The sequence below is a fragment of the Ostrinia furnacalis genome, unplaced genomic scaffold, assembly GCF_004193835.3.
Source record: "Ostrinia furnacalis isolate ACB-3 unplaced genomic scaffold, ASM419383v2 OfSCF2409, whole genome shotgun sequence".
Lineage (NCBI taxonomy): Eukaryota > Metazoa > Arthropoda > Insecta > Lepidoptera > Crambidae > Ostrinia > Ostrinia furnacalis.
This window is the reverse complement of record NW_021132648.1, coordinates 296,203-315,986: the sequence shown is the minus strand read 5'-3', so window position 1 is coordinate 315,986 and position 19,784 is coordinate 296,203. Positions and strand designations below refer to the sequence as shown.

At 38.7% G+C, this 19,784-nt stretch overlaps 3 protein-coding genes across 3 annotated transcripts; all 3 read left to right on the top strand.

Moving 5' to 3' along the window:
* Nucleotides 1-981: 981 nt before the first annotated feature.
* On the top strand, nt 982-3,780 carry LOC114355419 (trypsin, alkaline C-like). Its single transcript, XM_028308252.1, has 4 exons — nt 982-1,088; nt 1,694-1,871; nt 2,718-2,973; nt 3,326-3,780. Exons 1-4 carry the CDS (start codon nt 1,049-1,051, stop codon nt 3,623-3,625), a joined length of 774 nt encoding a protein of 257 aa, XP_028164053.1. The 5' UTR covers nt 982-1,048; the 3' UTR covers nt 3,626-3,780.
* Nucleotides 3,781-7,848: 4,068 nt separating this feature from the next.
* Nucleotides 7,849-9,850, top strand: LOC114355418 (trypsin CFT-1-like). The gene is made up of 4 exons (XM_028308251.1): nt 7,849-7,994; nt 8,408-8,588; nt 8,917-9,175; nt 9,511-9,850. The coding sequence occupies exons 1-4, from the start codon at nt 7,937-7,939 to the stop codon at nt 9,820-9,822; spliced, it is 810 nt and encodes a 269-aa protein (XP_028164052.1). The 5' UTR covers nt 7,849-7,936; the 3' UTR covers nt 9,823-9,850.
* Nucleotides 9,851-13,297: 3,447 nt separating this feature from the next.
* Nucleotides 13,298-16,502, top strand: LOC114355420 (trypsin, alkaline C-like). Its single transcript, XM_028308253.1, has 4 exons — nt 13,298-13,397; nt 15,019-15,196; nt 15,627-15,879; nt 16,142-16,502. Exons 1-4 carry the CDS (start codon nt 13,358-13,360, stop codon nt 16,439-16,441), a joined length of 771 nt encoding a protein of 256 aa, XP_028164054.1. The 5' UTR covers nt 13,298-13,357; the 3' UTR covers nt 16,442-16,502.
* The last annotated feature ends 3,282 nt before the right edge of the window (nt 16,503-19,784 follow it).

The window sequence follows — 19,784 nt, the reverse complement described above, 5'->3', positions numbered from 1 at the left end:
TCCATAGGTACTTACTACTTTGTATGACTGGAGAATTTTTCAGACGCATAGTTAGAACAACTAGACTAGGTAGATCTTTTTAGTCCCATTGAGGCTGAAATAATACCTAATTAAGTATAATTTAATTTGTGAACCTTGTCTAAGCCAAACACCTAACTACTTAGGTACTATACGCATCAAAAACATTCGAAAGCAAAGTTCATAGCAATGTTGCTCATTTAGAAAATGTTGCCATAGTAATTTGAAAAGGAGTTAGTCAAAATTGTTAATACTCATTCAGATTTTTTAATACTACCCAACCTAAGCAAAGTCAAAAGTAATATAAATGTAGTAATATAAAATAATGTAAATGAAATTGTCTTGGTGTTTTATTTCTGCCAATATTCGAGTATTTTATCACAGTGAACCACAACAAGTTTTAATTATTTTGAAGCTTTTTGTGGATTCCATATTTTTCGTTCACTACAAGAGCCTTGACTATTGTTATATGGTCGTTGTCTATGATTAAAATATCGGCCTATGGATTTAAATTTAAACAGAAGCGAAAAGAAACATCTGATGAATGTTAAAGTTCTGAATAATTGCTTTTCTTTTCTACTACATATTTATAAACCAGTAGGTAGGTACTGTAGGTACTTTTAAAAGGGCCTGACAATTTTATCTCAAGTTTGACTTTACCTAATTACCACTCTAAAAAGAGCGCTATAAAATTTTACTAAAAGTATAAATTTCGATTAGGTACCTATTATTATTTTTTTACTCAAAAAACAACTCAAGCCTTGCTACAGTTAGATCGAGAGATAAAGTAAACTGCCCTTTGTATTAAGCGATAGTTAATGTTTGTTTTTTGGTACTTTTTACTAAAATAATAATCGTAATAAAGTTTTTGAATAAGTACTTAGCTGAATTCTTGCCGGAAGTCTAATCAACGATAAAAAATTCGGTGGTAAATAGGCAAATAAAACAATAAACGATAACAGTGGTGAATTATTGCAGTATAAAAGAGTTAAACTGGTAATCAATTAGAGTAAAGACAAGGCTGTCAAATATGGTGCGTCTCGTGCTGCTGACTTTGGCATTATTCGCAGGTAAAATTTTATTGTATTTAAAAATTCCTGCAGAATTGTTTCCAATGCTAAGGCCCAAGAAACTGCAAATGGAAAAGGAGTTCGTGTGACTATGGTTGAAAGCGTCAGAGAGTTCCAAAATACTCAAAATACCCACAGATGCTTCAGTGATTTCTTTAAAGTTTCGAGCGCCGTAGTAGGCCTAAGACTTATTCCCGAATTTTCACAAATTAGCTATATTAAAAGAATTCGATAGTAGAAAACTATGGTCTCTATCAGCACCGTTGTCATTACACTCAACGAAATACTAAATTCAATGGTTTACTCGAATTTTAAGTTTAAGAAAACCTATTTTATAAAACGGGATTATTCCCACCTTTCGTTCCCACCGCTGCAACTCCTGTGTAGCCAGGATCTACAGCTTGACCGCCAATAAAAACCCAACCAGTGAAGGTCATTTCATCATCAAAATTAAACTGTCATTGGACCCGTAACGAAATTAATCAGAAGAACATAGGAGGAGTTTGAAGTTAAGGTTCGACCTCCCTCCATTGCAAAGCATGACAGGTGACAAACAAAGGTTAGCCATAACCTATTTCTATAGAGAAAATTGTTCCCATTTTCAGGATGCTGCTACGCAGCGCCTAGGATCGTTGGGGGGCAGGAGACCACCATCAACGAGTATCCATCCATCGTCCAGGTGGAGTTCTTGGGCATCTTCTCACAGGCCTGGTCGCAGTCGTGTGCTGCTAACATCCTCAGCTCCAGATACGTGCTGTCTGCTGCCCATTGCTTTGCTGGCATGTAAGTTAATAATTTAATCTTGTGCTGCTTCTTCTCAGCACTGGCCCATTTATTGTCCTGAAGCAGCGGTAGGGTTAATACTGGGATGTGTAAAAGTGCCTACCTGTATGAGAAGTTCAACTGGTTATTATTTTATGACGTAATGACGGGTGACAAACTCAATGATATGCTATAGGTACTACTTACGAGTAATGCTATTTAACGACTTTTCCCGAAAACCTCGTGTACCTACATAGAGTAGCAGTGCACCTATAAATATAAAGATGATACAATCGCATATCTTAACAACATAATGATCCGATAAGTACAAGTTTAAGGCCACCAATGGCTTATCTAAGTGGTGAAATGTCCACCGGTTTACCTGAAAAATTACGTGCATTGCGTGCATGCATGACGCAATGCCTACAAAATTTCAGGTCGCTGGGGTTTGGAATAGACTAAAATTTTATTTAATGCTTTTTCTGTGTACAGTTTGCAGGCGTTATAGCATGTATGAGCATACAATACTAATTTGTACGGACGACGCTACATCAGGATCAACCTTGTTTCAGCGTAGTACGGGTGGCTTTGCAACAAATATACGTATAGTCTGATGTGCTTGGTCTACACTTGATAATATGATACATAATGTTGAGCTGAAAGTTAAATAATAATGGACCAACAAGCCGTTCTCAAGTGATCCTCTGTTAAACTTGTTGGATTTTCTTCAATAGGGACCTACCTGGTACCTACACTCACTGCCATTGGGAAAGGCCTATGTTTGAAGGGTGCAGTAGCCGAAATGACTCCAGCAACGTCTATAATATAATATTTTTAAGGTACTAAATCGATCATTTTTGATTCCAGTTTCTACTCGCCCTCCTTACGCCGCATCCGAGCTGGCACCACCTTCCGCAACTCCGGTGGGTTCACCAGAAACGTGGCCAATGAATACAACCACCCCACCTATGGACTGTTGGGGGCCGACGGAGACATCACCGTTGTGAGGCTGGCGGAACCTTTGGAATACAACCCAGTCGTCCAGGCAGGATACATCGCCAACCCGAACACAGTGATCCCTGATAACCAGCCTGTGATCCACGCTGGGTGGGGACACACGCAGGTGAGAAATTGTTTTTTTACGATACATTAAATGACCAAACTTAATCTGAAAAAAAAAAGGTATTAACGCAACGGCACCCAGTCAAACCGATTAAAACTTTGGAAGAAAGCCGATTCTTTGCGGCAAAGACTTTGCCAATAGGCTGTATTCAGGGCGTAGGGTAGCTAGGCATGTTGCTACAGCAGGATTCCCCGTTGTTCTTTCCACTACTTTAAGTACCTCTAAATGAGGCCCATACATTTGTGGCTTATCTAATCACGTATTTTATAGCCGAGTATAATAAAGCTAAGGATTTAATAATAAAGCTCCAATATCAAAAATAAGCAAAAACTGTATCATTTCTAATTTTCAGTTCGGAGGACACCCATCCGACGTTCTGAGGCACGTGACAATCTTCACCATCAACCACGCCATCTGCCGCGAGCGCTACGCAACTCTTGGCTGGCCCGTCACCGAGAACATGATCTGTGCTGGTCTTCTTGACGTCGGAGGCCGAGATGCCTGCCAGGGAGACTCTGGTGGACCTCTGTACCATGGCTCCACCCTCGTCGGTGTCGTCTCTTGGGGCGAAGGCTGCGCGAACGCCACTTTCCCTGGAGTCAGCACTGCGGTCGCGCCCTACACTTCATGGATCGTTTCTGTTGCTGTTTAAGGAAATCCTTCACCAGTTACTTATTTAAACAGACCTACAGACTTCTTGGATTCTGCTTCAAGCTCCAGTCTTCTGTAAATTTGAATCACAATCTAAGCACATATTTTTCATATCATTTGTTGTGAATAAAAACCAAATAAATGATTAAAAGCATTTGTGGCATGTTTGACTGACTAGTTAATCGGTTGTGTAAATAAAGGAACTGCATTGTTTTTTTTTAATTCAATTTGCTTTGCAAACCAATCATGTTCATCGTTTTAAAACAACAACTACTACTACTAGCCCGACTAAAATTTGTATGTCACAGTAGACTTTGTAGCGTGTGTCCCTGTTTCAAAAACCGGGATAAAAACTATCCTATGTCCTTACCCGGGATTCAAACTATCTCTACTAGGGTTGTTCAAAAAGTAATGAGAATGGGATATTTCTAGCCATTACAAAAATCTGAAAAAAAAAAAAAACATTTGGGCAACAAACAGCTTAATTCTTCACCAGAAACTGGTAAAAAAAATCATTTAAGTACACCTTTGCGTTTAACAATTACATTCATCTGAATGAGACGATAAACGCTTATTACGGCGCTGATTCTAGGCCTACTGGTATTACTAAGCTTACTGAATCTTGGATAACAATGGAAATGATATTGATTAGGTACATGGAAAAACCGCTCTACGACTTTAGCATTATACAGAATGATTTTGTTATCAGTATCAAAATTTTTAGGAGTGATTCAGAATCAGTATCTTAATCGATTAACGTAAAGAAAACGATAATGTTTTATTCTTATTTAATTCTTTTTATCCGCTGCGCGCGGTTTCAAAATTGGCTCACGTGGATGATTTGCTTCGTTCACAGAAAAATACGTACACACAGTTAACTAAAGAGCTTAATAGACATAATGGTACGCGACATAATTATATATTATGATTATTGTAAATTACATTTGAATAATGAAGATAAAGATGTATAGTTAAAATGTTCTATACATAGAGCTTATTAAAAAAAATTGGATACCGATTACAACATCATCCTGTATATACGTTAGGAATGTCTTGGATGAAATAAATAACAAAAAATATGCAGTAGGCCTCCTACTCGACATGAGTAAAGCCTTCGATAGAGGTGGTTCTGATCTTCTAAATGTCTTCGGTTCAAATTCAAATTGGAAGTCGACCCAGTCGACACCTGATATCGTGCCCTGCGTGCCCAAACAACTGCACGCAGGATGATTTTATGAATGCTACTGACAACGCCACTCTTGTAGCAGAGTTTTGGTTTTGGGCTGATAGTAGGTTTGTAGTCGACACCACATGAAGAAGATGGGAGATTTTCACGGATTTTGTTTTAAGACAAAAGGAACGCATAGATTGATAATAATATTAGGGTAGGGTACGAATAACTTGAATTATCGTGGGTTCGATTCCCACTTTCGGCAATTCATTTTTTTCAAGTTTAAAAAACAAGAAAAGTATGTACGGTCAACAGCACGTCAACGTAAACACTTTGTTATCTTACGTAGTTGCGATAGGGGCGACTTTGCAACGAAAATGTATAGCTTTATGTGTTGTCGACTGTACCTACCTAGTTTAAAAATAATAAATAGAGGAACTAACCTTAAGATGAAAAGGGATTTGATTTTGGATTTTTTCATCAGCCTTAATAGTAGCCAAGGTACACAATTAGTTAGATTGTTTCTCTAGGATTTAAAAACATGACTAATTCCCCCAAGGTCTGTTTTTATCAAACAGATACCTACTTAAATTATATTATCTATTTGTTGCATATTATGTATATCATATTTAAATCCTAAAGAAGTACAATAAAATCTATACTCTATACTTATTATAAAGCTGAAGAGTTTTTTGTGTGTTTGCTTGAACGCGCTAATCTCAGGACTTTTATTGAGGAAGGAGGCTATACATAAAACATAACTCTCCAACCAATAGGAGCGAAGCAGTAAAGAAAAATTTTGCATAATCGGGAAATATTATTCAAACTATTTTCACACGTACAAAGTGGCGGGCACAGCTAGTTATCTATACGANAAAAAACACAATATCTATTAATATGAAGCCAAAAATAAAATTAATATATCTTAAATATTACAAGGTCTTTAAGCCTTGTGCCGCCACAATGTAAGTTTTAATACCAGGTTTACTGACCTTGTACCGAAGGAATGGAAAGTATTAGAAAGTTACTGCCGCAGCAAAGGTGTTAAAATACTGTTTTAACACCTGCACAGTAGTGCACAGTGGCACGTAAATCAACGAGCCCGGCGAAATAACAATCAATCTAGTACTAGAAACTTCGCGAACAGCAGCAGCTATTGCGTCTCTCGACCTAGGTTAGAAAACATGTTGTCTAGTGCTGGAATGATGCCGCATACATCATTCAGTCTATGAAACGATTTTATAGGTATAAATAAACGCAATTTCATTGCAAATATGGTAAGCAATCAACAGATGACACGCTTAATTTGGATCCACCTATATTTTATTTTACATTATTCTGAAATAAGTACTACCTACTTACGAGAATAGAATTTGATAGCACTTTTGATGTTTGAGTGTTGCTTTTTTAAGGTAGATGGTCGTTATGTCCTTTCGAGAGTTTACTTATGATATTATAATGAAAAGATATAGTTTAATGCTTAATTTTTTATCAAATCGTTTTAAGTAGGTACCTTTTACAATACAATTTGTCAATGTTTTTGGTACAATGACATCCAAAGTAGCCAAACACAATATCACAACATGTCTTTGTTACAATTGGAATAAGGTTGTGTTATCAACTTTTTGGCCACTTTGGGTGTCACGACATGATTAAAGTATTTGACGCTGACTGTACCGAAAGAACTTGGAAATAATTCATCAATGATAGATTTTGTATGGTGTTACACATAAGAATTTTATTCACGTCACTCCAGTCTTCACCTACCTGTTCCTTTTTAAATCAATTTAGGCTAGGTACATCACTAGCCACTACGATGTTTGCGACTCCACGTGCGCAAGAGTCGATGCGGAGCGACAAGGGGGGCCAATTGGGCATGTCCGCTCGCTCGATCAGCCAGTTTACTACGAACTGTGAACGAACTCCAGCTATTACGCGCCCTGAGGTACTATTGAATGTCAGGGGACATAGAGTAGGTCGTTCGCATAAAAAGTAGCAATAGTAACTTCATAACCTGGACTTTTCTCATCATCTTCCTTTAAGACTAGGTACCTACTGGACATAGACATTCCCCAANAATCTAGACAAAGTCGTGCCAAGTCTATGGTTCCTTACTGCGATTTCTTTATTATTATAGTTAATGTTGTGTGACTTGGCCGTTGAACAATCTTTATTAAGATAATCATACATTATAAATACGCAGCTTTACTGAACCTACAATTGACTGGTTATTGTTGAATCAACGTTTTCCAATTGGCAATTTTCCATCGTCAGTGGGTAGCGGTTCAGGCGACTGATTGGTGCAATGGTGTCATGGAGCACCTGGTTTTGTCACCCTTCAACGGCCAAGTCACACAACATTAACTATAATAATAAAGAAATCGCAGTAAGGAACCATAGACTTGGCACGACTTTGTCTAGATTTCATTACTTTTTAGAGATAAACAAGCAGCTCCATCGAGACTTGGCTAGTTTTTTACAGATAGATATTTTGCCATGCATAAGACAATCTTTTATACTCTTTAAAATGTTGAATGGAGTAAACCAAATCTTTACGACATAAAAATTACAGCCAACTTTTAACATTAAGTCGGTGTGCGGACGCGTAACGGTAATTAGAGAACAGGGTTTCATAAAATTAATTTAGACACAAATACTTAAAATAGAGGCCTATGATTTAATGCACAACTGGATAGGGTTGCTAAGTAACATATAAAAATACTTGCATGTCTCTAATTTGTTATTTTTAACGATTTAACAGCCCGGACACGTAAAAACTAGCTCATCTGAGAATGGCCGACGAACCGATTTTCATGAGGCATAGAGATAGTTTGAGTCCCGGGAAAGGACATAGGGTAGTTTTTATCCTGGTTTTTGAAACAGGGATGTGCGCGATAAAGTTTTTCTGCGACAGACAAAATTCCACTAGGGCGAAGCCGCGGGCGGAAAGCTAGTAAATAAATATAGCGTTCTTAACCTAAGATTACCAGACTGTGACTATCGCGTCATAGATAAAATGTATACATGCCGCTAAATAGGCATGTCGGGTAAATCCAGTAGCAGCAATAAATGGATCAATGGTATCATTTACGTATTTTGGTATAAAAGAAGTTTTCAACATTGGTGCCTCAGTACTAGTTCATGGTTCTGACCAGCGATATGGCGAAATTCTTGGTTTTGGCCGTGGCTCTGTTAGCAGGTAAGTAATTCTAGTTAGGCCAATAGATATCTCAATCAAAAGTCACTTTTACCACCTCGTAAATAGTCATTATTTAGCCGTAGGAGGCATGATTGCATTATCTAATAATGAAAAAGTGTAGATGAAATCCCGGGTGGCACATCCTGCTAAGCTTCTCTCTCACTCTTGCTCTTAAAAAGGTCTTTATACTATTTATCCAGGTAACACATAAAGACACAGCTGTTACCTAAAAGTTTTTTTTACATCAAGCAATGACTTGCAAAATTTTTGTGGTTCAGGGTTCTAAATTGAGTAGTTCGACACCTTCTCTCACTGTGAACTCTTTGTCAAGCCCCATCTTTTAATGACTGTGACCTCAAGTTTTTTTCAACGATGACGTAGCTCTATATGGCTTCTTCTTTTTCTTCTTCCAGTGTCCAGCTGCTCAGCCTTCCACAGAATCATCGGTGGTCAGGAAGCGACCATTGAACAGTACCCTTCTATAGTCCAAGTGGAGTTCAGTAACTTTCTTGGTACCACCTGGTCACAATCCTGTGCTGCCAATATCCTCAATGTGTTGTACGTCCTGTCTGCTGCTCACTGCTTCGAGGGAGCGTAAGTATCATGATTCATGGTTTTAATTCAGGGCATCCTTGATTAGTGACCGATGATGCACGAGCCAATCTTTGAATACCATAGTGGTAAAGGGATATTCTTGGGAAACTCTCCACTATAGATAGTCAGTTGTACATTATTAATAAATAAGGTCCTTTTGATTTGAAAATACTAAAAAGGTCGAATTTTACTAGGCCCAAATGAAGATCGAAACCTTTATCTCAGATTTCAATAGCTTCTTCACTTAATACTTTTGACTTTTCATTCGTCTATTTTCGATGTGGATTTAATCTGATAGCAAGTATAAAGTCAAATATTATAATTTCAGGACTTACTCCCCCCGACTCCGACGCATCAGATCTGGCACTGCCACCCGCAACAATGGAGGTGCCATCAACTACATTGAGCGGGAAATCAACCACCCCGAGTACAGGGTAGCGGCCCGTTACGACGCTGACATCACTGTGGTCAGACTGGTCACCCCCTTCGTGTACTCTCTGCAAGTGCAGCAAGGAGTCATCGTCTACCAGGACGCGACGATCCCTGACGGTCTCGAAGTGGTCCACGCTGGTTGGGGAACCACAGTAGTAAGTGATAGTTCAACCGTGATGATGTCTTGTCTTTAAACCATTCACTACAATTTGGCTTACTCTTTTTCTGACAAGCCTAAGCTGGCTTTAAACGGGAATTATACCTACCTCTCTTTCCCACCACTACAAGTGCTACAACTCCTGTGTAGCCAGGATCTGCAGCTTGACTGCCAATAAAACCCTACTAGTGAAGGTCAAGTTTGTCCCGGGGGAAAGTTAAACTGTCATTGGAACCGCAACGAAATTAATCAGAAGAACGTTAGTTAGGTCTCTAGTAGTGCAAATGTACTACTACATTTTTATATCTTAAATCAATGTCCTTTCCCCTATAGGCTGGAGACAGCAGCACCATGTCCTCTGTTCTCCTGGACACCATCATCTACACCGTCAACAACAACCTATGCCGTGAAAGGTACCTGACCCTGCCTAACCCTGGCTTCGTCACCGCGAACATGATCTGCGCTGGTCTCTTGGACGTTGGAGGCCGCGACGCCTGCCAGGGTGACTCTGGCGGTCCCCTCTACTATGGAAATATCCTCGTTGGAGTCGTCTCCTGGGGTCACGGCTGCGCTAACGAGACCTTCCCTGGAGTCAGCACCAATGTTGCCTCATACACCAACTGGATCGCGGCTACTGCTGTTTAATATATTTATTTGGTATTGAAGTTGTTAATGGAGCGTTTTATTTCAATGTATTTTATACCCCAGCCCTTCACCAGCAGGAAGCATGCCCATTAACCCTGAAAAATCGTAACAGACTTATTCGTATAGATGCTTTGGTGTCCTAAATAACCTACAATGGGCGCTACAAAGTAGGGATAAAGCTAACACAAAATAAAGTCAGCTCAAAAACGATGTTAATATGTATGTAGGTAGGTACTACCTTTTAAAATATGATGTTTGCTCGTTTTTGTATGAAAATCATATAAGTAGAACCTATAAAAAATATAAAATACCATATTAAAATGCTGGAGTTTCAGTTTTAGGCATTGTTGTGCAGGCGCATGCACATTGCAAGTTTCCATTAGTGACCACTTACTTACTAAGATTCTTGTTCTATGGTATAAGTAGATAGGCTACTAGCGGACGCCCGCGACTTCGTACGCGGTTTAGATTTTTCATACAAAAGGATAATCCTGCTAATTCCCGTTCCCGTGGGAATTTCGGGAATTCCTTTCTTAGTGCACCTCTACGGTATCTAAGCTACGTCCCTTCCAAATTTCAAGTGCCTACGTTTAGCCGTTTATCCTGTGCGTTGATATGTCAGTCAGTCAGTCAGTTTTTCCTTTTATATATTTAAGAAGATTTGCACAATGCAAGTTTCCATTAGTACCATTTACTAAGACTCTTATTCTATCCTAAGGCTATCACCACTTGCTTCATAAACATCATATCACATTCGCTTTATTTCCACTTTGGTGGAAACCAGGTCTTAGTGTATTCCACCCTAAAACCAAGAATCCGTAATTCTATAGTCTCTTTCCACTGGATGATCCAGTGGGAGTGGATCCAGCCTGGATCACAGAGGCGTTGCCTAAGTTTATCACCATAACAACAATGTTCAACATTATTGTGTTTCGCTAGTAAGAGAGTTAAAGCTTTGCAGAACTGCGGATCCCCATCGCTGGCTCGATCAAATTAGAATGACAGGTCGCGCGGACTGTCATGGGTCGCGCGACCTGTCATTCTTATTTATTTATACCTGTCATTTGCATATTGTGATCGCGCCGGCGATAGCGATCTGCAAGCGTTGGTGTGGTTGAAACGTAAAACAGGTCGTTCCTCTGTGTTGACTTGAGTATTCAACACAGAGGAATTGGGAACTTCACAGAGGACTTGAGAATTCAACCTTCGGCCTGAAAATCATTTTCCATCAGGTGCGATGCAGGCCAAGAGCCTCCGCTTTGAGGATTAAAAAACTTGAGATTTAGAAATTCTTGTAGTCGTAGTAAAAATGTATGCTCAATGTCATTAACAATATGGGGTAATTTAGCTTGTCTCAAGAGTCAAGCACCATTTTGTTGACAAACGTCAGTGATCGGCACTGCGCCGAAGCTATAGGGCTGACTTCGGAAAAATGATGTGACGTGAGGTGCCAAACTGCGGAAAATAGCGGAGGAAATACATGATTTATCATGAATAATATTAACTACTTATTTACCTCTCAGTGTCTTGAGGCAACTTAAAAAAGTACAATCTGTGTTTTTATTATTATTTAGGCAGTTAAATACTGCACAGTATTTAGTACACCATTTTCTTTATTTTCTTTCATCATACACAAGAATACGCGTGCGTGAGTCAATGTTCGCTCGTATGTGAGGCCTTTTCGAATAGTATCCTGTAGGTGGGCCAACTCGCGGAGATGAACAGGCCTGGTAGTACGACGACCAGAGTTGAAAACAGAGCATTTTACGTAGAGGTATATGAGTAGACGCATTCTACTTAAACCCAATGACTCCGAAATAAGAATCCTGGGTCCGGTAAAAAAAAATAAAGGCTAGCTACTCCCGTGGGCATCGAATTTACATGTATTTTTCTGACTATAAAAATATCTGGTGCTTGTTGGAATCTCCCAGTGTCCAGAGAAATTTTCTTAAGCAAATTATTAAACCTTCCCGTACTTTACTGAACCTACTAAGTATAAAGTTACAAAATACACCTATGTGTATTAATACCTACTTGACAGCGCATCAGGGTATTTATATTCCAAAAAGCATTGATTCATCATCATCATTATCAACATATCAGCCATAGGACGTCCACTGTTACAACATAGGCCTCCCTCAATGATCCCCAATCCATCGGTTGGTAGCGACCTGCATCCAGCGCCTTCCTGCTACCATTATGAGTGGATATTATGTGGGTGGTCGTTCTACGCTACTCTTTCCAGTAGTTCCAGTACGTGGCATCCACTCCAGAACCTTGCTATCCCATTGGCTGTCAGTTCTGCGTACTATGTGCCCTACCCATTGCTACTTCAGCTTGCTAATCCGTCGGGATGTTGGAGACTTAGGTTCGTTTACGGATCTCTTCATTTCTGATTCAATCTCGTAAAGAAACAGCGAGCATAACGCTCCCTATAGCCCACTGTGCAACTTAGAGCTTATAACAGTATAGCATTGATTGTAATTTACACATACACATGTCACAGTTGATGTGCTATGTGCCTGCCTATATGCTGTCGCAGCTGCATGGACGATATAAATACCTAAACATTTATTAGGTTGTATAATAAAGTTCAAAGTCTACTGGAGAATACGAGTAGATATCGGTTTTAAAAATTAAATGTACTTAGGTAGTAGATGCCTACAATCCTTTTATAGTCCGGTGTGCAATAAATTAGGCTTTATTACATTAGATAGATATCTATTTATCTACAAAGATGATTAAGTACACTCAGCGTCAAAAAAAACGCACTTCCCGCCAATATTGGTACAATTTAAAAGCCATTTCTAAACTTCATTTCATTAAAGGAAAGGTTTTTTAAAACCCCCCAATATAAAATAATTATATCTTTAGAAGGATCTAGTGTCTCTTCTTAAAGCGACAGGTCACAGGTAATTACGCTTGAGCCAATTTTTATGGCTATGAAACTGTTGAATTGGGATTATTACGCTAACCATCTGTTAAAGAGGACACATCATGGGATCATTATTCGGTTTTATAACCACAAAAATTGGTGTAATTGGTCTCAGAGGTGAGGGAGAGCTTGGCTTTTTTCAAGTCATATTTATAGTACCTAGGTACCTGTCAAATCAAATCAAATCAAATTTCTTTATTTGCGTAATTCCAGGTACATAAGTGGTCTTACATAGATTTGTAAACTGTTTATAAAAAAAAAAGTGCTTTTCTTAAGTTTATTGAATTGCGCTTTCAAATCATCAATATTGGCGGAGCACCATGATTGTGTCAAAAGAAAATCTTTAAGGTTATTGCCGTGGGAGGTGCGATTTCTTTGACGCCGAGTGTTTTGAAAATAAATTTCAAAACAACATCTTTACTGAAAATAGAATAATAAGATAGTATCATAAAATATAGTGACAAGTTTATCTATTGTAATAATTGATAAATCAATAATTTGAATTTATCAGGAAATAAAACTAAGCTTAATTATCTTTCTAGGGCGTATATAAACCGTTAACATACTTTTTAGTTTGAATTGAACTTCTTTTGCAAAAAGATGGCGTCGGCTTTTGTGTTGGCTCTGGCCCTATTCGCAGGTTTGTTAATATTTTTTAAGTTATACTTAAGTTTTTTGTCAATTTACCTGTAAACTTAGCTCCTCTAAAGGCTAGATGACGTAACATTATCGATTTCAATTTGATAAAAAGTAATTATGACCTAGGTCAAGATGTGTCACCTTTCAAGTGTTGCCAATAATTAAAGCATATCAAAAGTGTCACACATGGTCATTATTTTAACTAGCAAATAAAGTACGGTATAATTGTAGCTCCACAAACGACTCAACGAAAGTTAATCAAATCGACACCTAAAAAGAAATTGGTTCATTTCCTAACTTTCATATTTTTATAGTAAAGTTTCATTCTTTGCTCAAAGGTTTTCTACTAAGAGAGCCTTTTTTTTCAACCGCAAGGCGTTCACTGACAGAAAAATGCCACCCTTAAGGAATTCCACAAGCCTAAGTGTAGTGCACATTGACCCATTGCCCCCATTCGATGGCTCCTACGTATACTGGCGTAAGTGAAAAAAGTAAATTTTACAGGAGAGCCATTTTAGTGGCCAGAACCATATTTTTGGGTCATATCTTCTGACCTACTAAAACGAATTTTATTAAATTTCACATTTAGCCTTAACATGTAATGCTTTTGCTACTGCTGTTATCAATTTTTATATTTTTCTTATATATTTTGAGATTTTACGCATTGCCCTTTTACGTCGGCATATTTCTATAATTTCATGTATATTGTTCAACGTAAAGAGACTTAAATGACAACGTAAATATAATATTTTAAGCGATTACTCTCTTTATTTATGCATGTAATTATTTTAATTGTTATCATGTGCTATATCAATAATAAATCAGTTAGAAAAAGTCGTTTAATGTACCGTTTTACGTTTTAACGCAAATACGCCCATATACTGTGCTCGAGATTTAGTTAGGTCTTTTAACATAATGTGTCATATTTTTAAAAAATATAAATAACTTGAAAAAATCGAATTGCCTAAGGCGGGAATTGAACCCACGATGCCTTAGGCAGTTCGATTTTTTCAAGTTATTTATAATTTTCAAATTAGTTTGAGATGCGACTCTTAACGCTAAAAATTAAATAACTATATAATGTGTCATAATTTATAAATAAAACAATTTGCTAAATATTTTCATGGCTTTATTTAAGATTTGGATTATAAAAAATATATGTTTATGTAAGCAACTACTCGTATAGATTGACGAATCGTATGATTGGGCTTTATACGTGGCGCAGTTTTGCACATACGCCTATTTGCCTAAAATTTTATTTTGTATCTAATGGAAAAAAAAAATTTTTTTCTTACTGATGTTATAGATTAGAGCAAAGTGAAATCATTGCTTAAATAATTGGAAAAAGGCGTAAGCGGCAGTTTCGCCCTTATACGTAGGAGCCATCGCATTGTGTTTTTAACTATCTAAAGTACGGCCAACTAGCAGCGATACAAAAGGTCGATACGACTGTCGAGTTGACAATATATTCTGTCTCTTTCCATCTTGTGTATTTGTCGTAATGTCTCGTTCTCCCGCCAAATATGTCAAAGTCAGACGGGTTCACCCATGACATTGGGTTTGTTTACATTTGGTATCGCTTCTCTTTGGCCGTACTTTACATATTGATTTTTATTTCACAGCTGCAGCGTCAGCCAACCCCGCTCGCATCATCGGGGGCAGTTCGACCTCTATTGAGACCTGGCCTTCCATCGTGCAGGTGGAGTCGACCGTCGGCGGCATCTTCTGGTCCCATCACTGCGCTGGTAGCATCCTCAACTCCGTATCCATCCTCTCTGCGGCCCATTGCTTCGCTGGAACGTAAGTGGACTTTGCTATCAATTGCAGCTGGAGTTTGTGTTCCTCGGACCTCAAAACATAGAACCTTAAAGCCTTTTGGAGGTTCGAGTGAAAAGGCATTCTCTGGGAAAACGGCTCCAACGTAGAAGGCATGTACTGCACTGCGAATTCAAGGCGAGATTATTATCAAGAGCAAGCTCTTAATACTATTTACATAGGTTCTTTGAAATTATCTGCAGTCCTAGCAGACAGGCAGACCTTTTAATTATTTTTCGGATGCCTGACTTAATGCCATTAAGTTAATGGTCCACATATTTCAACGTAAGCGACGATAAAACGATTAAATTCAGCTGGATTTAAATGATGGAAAAGCACAAGAAATGTTTTCTTTCTATTTCTGGCATACAAATGAGTAATATTTTTGCTGACACTATCAATTTCTTGGTTACAGTGGATACGATGCATCCAACCGCCGTATCAGGGCTGGATCCAGCACTCTTGAGTCCGGTATCATCGTCTACGTGGCCCAAGAGAACAACCACCCCAGCTACGGCCAGAACGGCAACGATGGTGACATCACGGTCGTGAGGCTGAGCTCAGCTCTCATCTTCAGCTCCACCATCGCGCCTGGGTCCATCGTCGCTGCTGGCACCACCATCCCTGGTAACCTGCCCGTGACCAAGCTCGGATGGGGAGTTACCGCGGTAAGATTTTTGAAGCTATACTTCAATGTTCTAGATCAGAGTTACATTATAGATTGAACAACAAAGGATAGTCTTTATCTTCTTTTAGAGCGCCTTTTTCTTCTTCTTCTGCTATGCTTTTTCCCGTTTCATTTGGAGTCTGCCTTCCTTGTTTTAAGGCGCTAAGACAGGCTATGTTTTGGGTTACCTGGTCGTTGATCAGTACGTTACAAATCGTGTCAATTTGTAGAAACATTATTTCAATATCATCTTTTCCTTCCAGGTCGGCGGAGACCGTGCTGAGGAGCTCCAATCCATCCAAGTGCTGACCCTGGACAACTCAGTCTGCGCTTCCAACTACGCCACTCTCTCATCCTCTCCCCAAGTCACTTCTAACATGATCTGCGCCGGTTCCTCCACTGCTGATGCTTGCGTGGGTGACGGCGGTGGCCCAGTCTACTTCGGCAACATCATCGTCGGTGTCATCTCCTGGGGTAACGGCTGTCTTCAGGATGGCTTCCCTGGCGTCAACACCGCCGTCTCTCCTTACACTCCATGGATTGTGGCCACCACTTCATCTTAGATATTGACATGTTATACCTATTTAATTCCACTTTTGTAAAATAAATGGAATAAGAGATGAATGTATTTGTTTAATTTCCTTTTTATCATTCGTAGTTTTTTTTAGCTCTTAGTAAATTGAACGAGACACCTTCGCGGAACATCACTTTCCATCAGGTGAGATGCAGGCCAAGAGCCTCCGCGTTGAGTGTTAAAAAACTTGAGATTAAGAAATTCATGTAGTCGTAGTACCTACGATTATGAGAGTTGAAAACAGAGCACTTTACGTAAAGGTATATGAGTAGAATGCAGTGAATCGCCTTGAACCCAATGACTCCGAATAAGAATCCTGGGTCCAGTTAATTTAGGCTAGCTGCTCCCGTGGGTATGAAATTTACATGTATTTTTCTGACGATAAAAATCTGGTGGGTGTTGGGACCCAGAGTTTTCTTATGCAAATATTAAACCTGCCCGTAGTTCCCGTATTTTACTGAACAAACTTACTATAAAGTTACAAAATACACCTATGTGTATTATATTTAACAGGGCATCAGGGTATTTTTGGTCCAAATAGAATTTATTCATGATCATTATCATCATAATATCAGCCATAGGACTACCATTGTTGAACATAGGCCTCCCCCAATTATTTCCATCGGTTGGTAGCGCCCTGCATCCAGCGCTTTCCTGCTTCTTTTATGAGGTCGCCGGTCAATCTTGTGGGTGGTCGTCCTACGCTGCTCTTTCTAGTACATGGCTCCCACTCCAGAACCTTGCTGTCCCCTTGGCTGTCAGTTCTGCGTACTATGTGCCCTGTAGGGCATGGATACCGGTATACCGGTATACCGAAATACCGGTATATCGGTCAAAATTTTCGGTATTTTGATACCGGTATTTCGGTTTTTCGAAAAAAGTGATTTTATTTTGCAATATCGGCAGTTTTTCAACTAATGGAAAGTCATTGATAGGTTTTACACCATCTCTTTTTATTTTTATGCTTATTTTTAATATTGATTCAGATGATAATGATTCGAATCATCATAATATCGATTCCAATAATCGATTGAGTCAAGTCAGTTCTGCTGATAATATCATTGAAGCGAGCACGAGCATCTTAATAAGCACGAAAATATACGTATTAATTAATGACCCTCTCTACGTCCAATGTCTCGTCACCACACGGCTCCCAAATCTTGAAAAGGGCCGTCTTAACCAGCGTATCCCTGTCAAGCCACACGAGTTGGATTTGCCTATCCTTATTCCCAGCCGATCCTTAACTACGGTTGCTGAAACTCTTCCCAGCACTCTCTTGAACGACTCTGTGTTATCTACTATGGCTGCTCCTCTTCCTTGCACCCTACTGCACGACTGCGTTGCCTAGCCGTATACCTGGTCCAAGGTTCGACGCCACGAAATCAACTTTGTACGCGTGAAAATAGTTTGAATACTATTTCCCGTGCTTGCAACATTTTTCTTTACTGCTTCGCCCCTATTAGACGTAGCGTGATCGTATAATATCCTATAGCCTTCCTCAATTTACGAGCCATCCTACACAAAAATAATTATTTAAATCAAACTAGTAGTTCCTGAGATTAGTGCATTCAAACAAACAAACTCTTCAGCGTTTTAATATGAAACTGTTGTTGTTGATTATTGGAGTCGAACCTTGGACCAGGCATAAGAATAGGCAACGCAGTCGTACAGGAGGGTGCCAGGAAGAGGGGCAGCCACAGTAGATAACACGAAAGTCGTTCAAGAGAGAGCAAGGAAGAGGCGCAGCAACCGTAGTAAAGGAACGGCTGGGATGAATAAGGATAGGCGAATCCAACTCGCGAGGCTTGACAGGAATACGCTGGTTAAGGAGGCCCTTTTCAAGGCTTGGGAGCCAGCGGGTGACGAGCCATTGAACTTAGAGAGGGTCATTAATTATACGCATATTTTTTACTTTGTCGAAGATAAGCACGAAAACGGTTTGTCTAAAATATATGAATTTCATCTTATTCAATGCAGGATTAAATGCCCTTCACCTGCCATGAAGATCAATTTTCTATACTGTAAGTCCTTTATTTATACGGTATAACCATAAAACCGGAAAAATGCCCCTTTCGGGGGGCCCCACCACACCTCCGTCGAAGTCGAAAACTTAGGATAGTTTTAATGAGCAACAAATGAAGCTATTAAAACAAAACCTTTAGGAATTATTTCCGATTTGATANATTGAATTTCAAATAGAGGAAAATTTCGTGACAGACAACTAGAGTGTTGTCTACATATTTTAAAAATAGGTTTCTAGTGAAGTTGGTAAATTAGTCATTTGTAATTCTATCTTTCTATAGTCTGATTTTTAATTCGACGGAATTCTGACAGCTGTCATTTTTTGACAATTCAGATGTAATAAGCCTTTTTTGCTTTGAATTATTAATAAATAATATGAAATGAAATTTCATGAACTACAACTTACAAGAATGAACTATTGTTTGTTTTGTGAATTCAATGTACACTAATAATTATGTACATTTTAGAGATTAAATAGAAAAAAAACGTGTTTTTAACACAGTAAAACAACATATTATCATAAAAGAAAATATGTATTGATCATCAATCATCATTATCGTCACCATCATCAACTTGGATTATAAAATTGGCATCTGGTTAAATTGATTATTTTATGAAGCTAAGATTTTATTAACAAAAGGATTTTCATAAAAAAGGTTTGTAACCCATGGATTATTGGCCAGGGAGTCCAGTAATAGAAAAATAATTTCCCAATTTTTTTTGCAACTTCAAAAATATGATAACAAAAATTCAAATAACCATTTTGAAATGATCAGTACATTTTTAAGCCTTAGTTTTTCAAGTGAAACCTTAAATTCAAGAAAGGATTATTTTTTAATTTGTGGAAATGCTCTCCATTCTTAGTGGGAATGTTTCTATGTTAGCAACACTTCTGAAATGTCAAAATTCCGTCGAATTAAAAATCAGAGTTTACATAGGATGTCACAGTTGATGTGTTGTGTGCCTGTGTGCTACAAATGAGTACAAATGAGTAGGTCATCTTCATAGAAATGCACCGAGCGCGGTTTGTATGTGAGCGCGCCAATATACGTATGCGGCACACACTGACAAAATTCGGCGCAACCACGACTGGCTCCCCGCTAATCCCCGCTAAATTTTGTCAGTGTGTGCGTGCGCGCCGCATACGTGTTGGCGCGCTCACATACAAACCGCTCATATACGATGCGTTTCTATGAAGATGACCTACTCATTTGTATTTACTCTGCCTAAACAGTTATTAGGTTGTATAATAAAGTTGGAAGTCTATTGGAGAATACGAGACACGAGTAGATAAAAACGGTTTTAAAAAT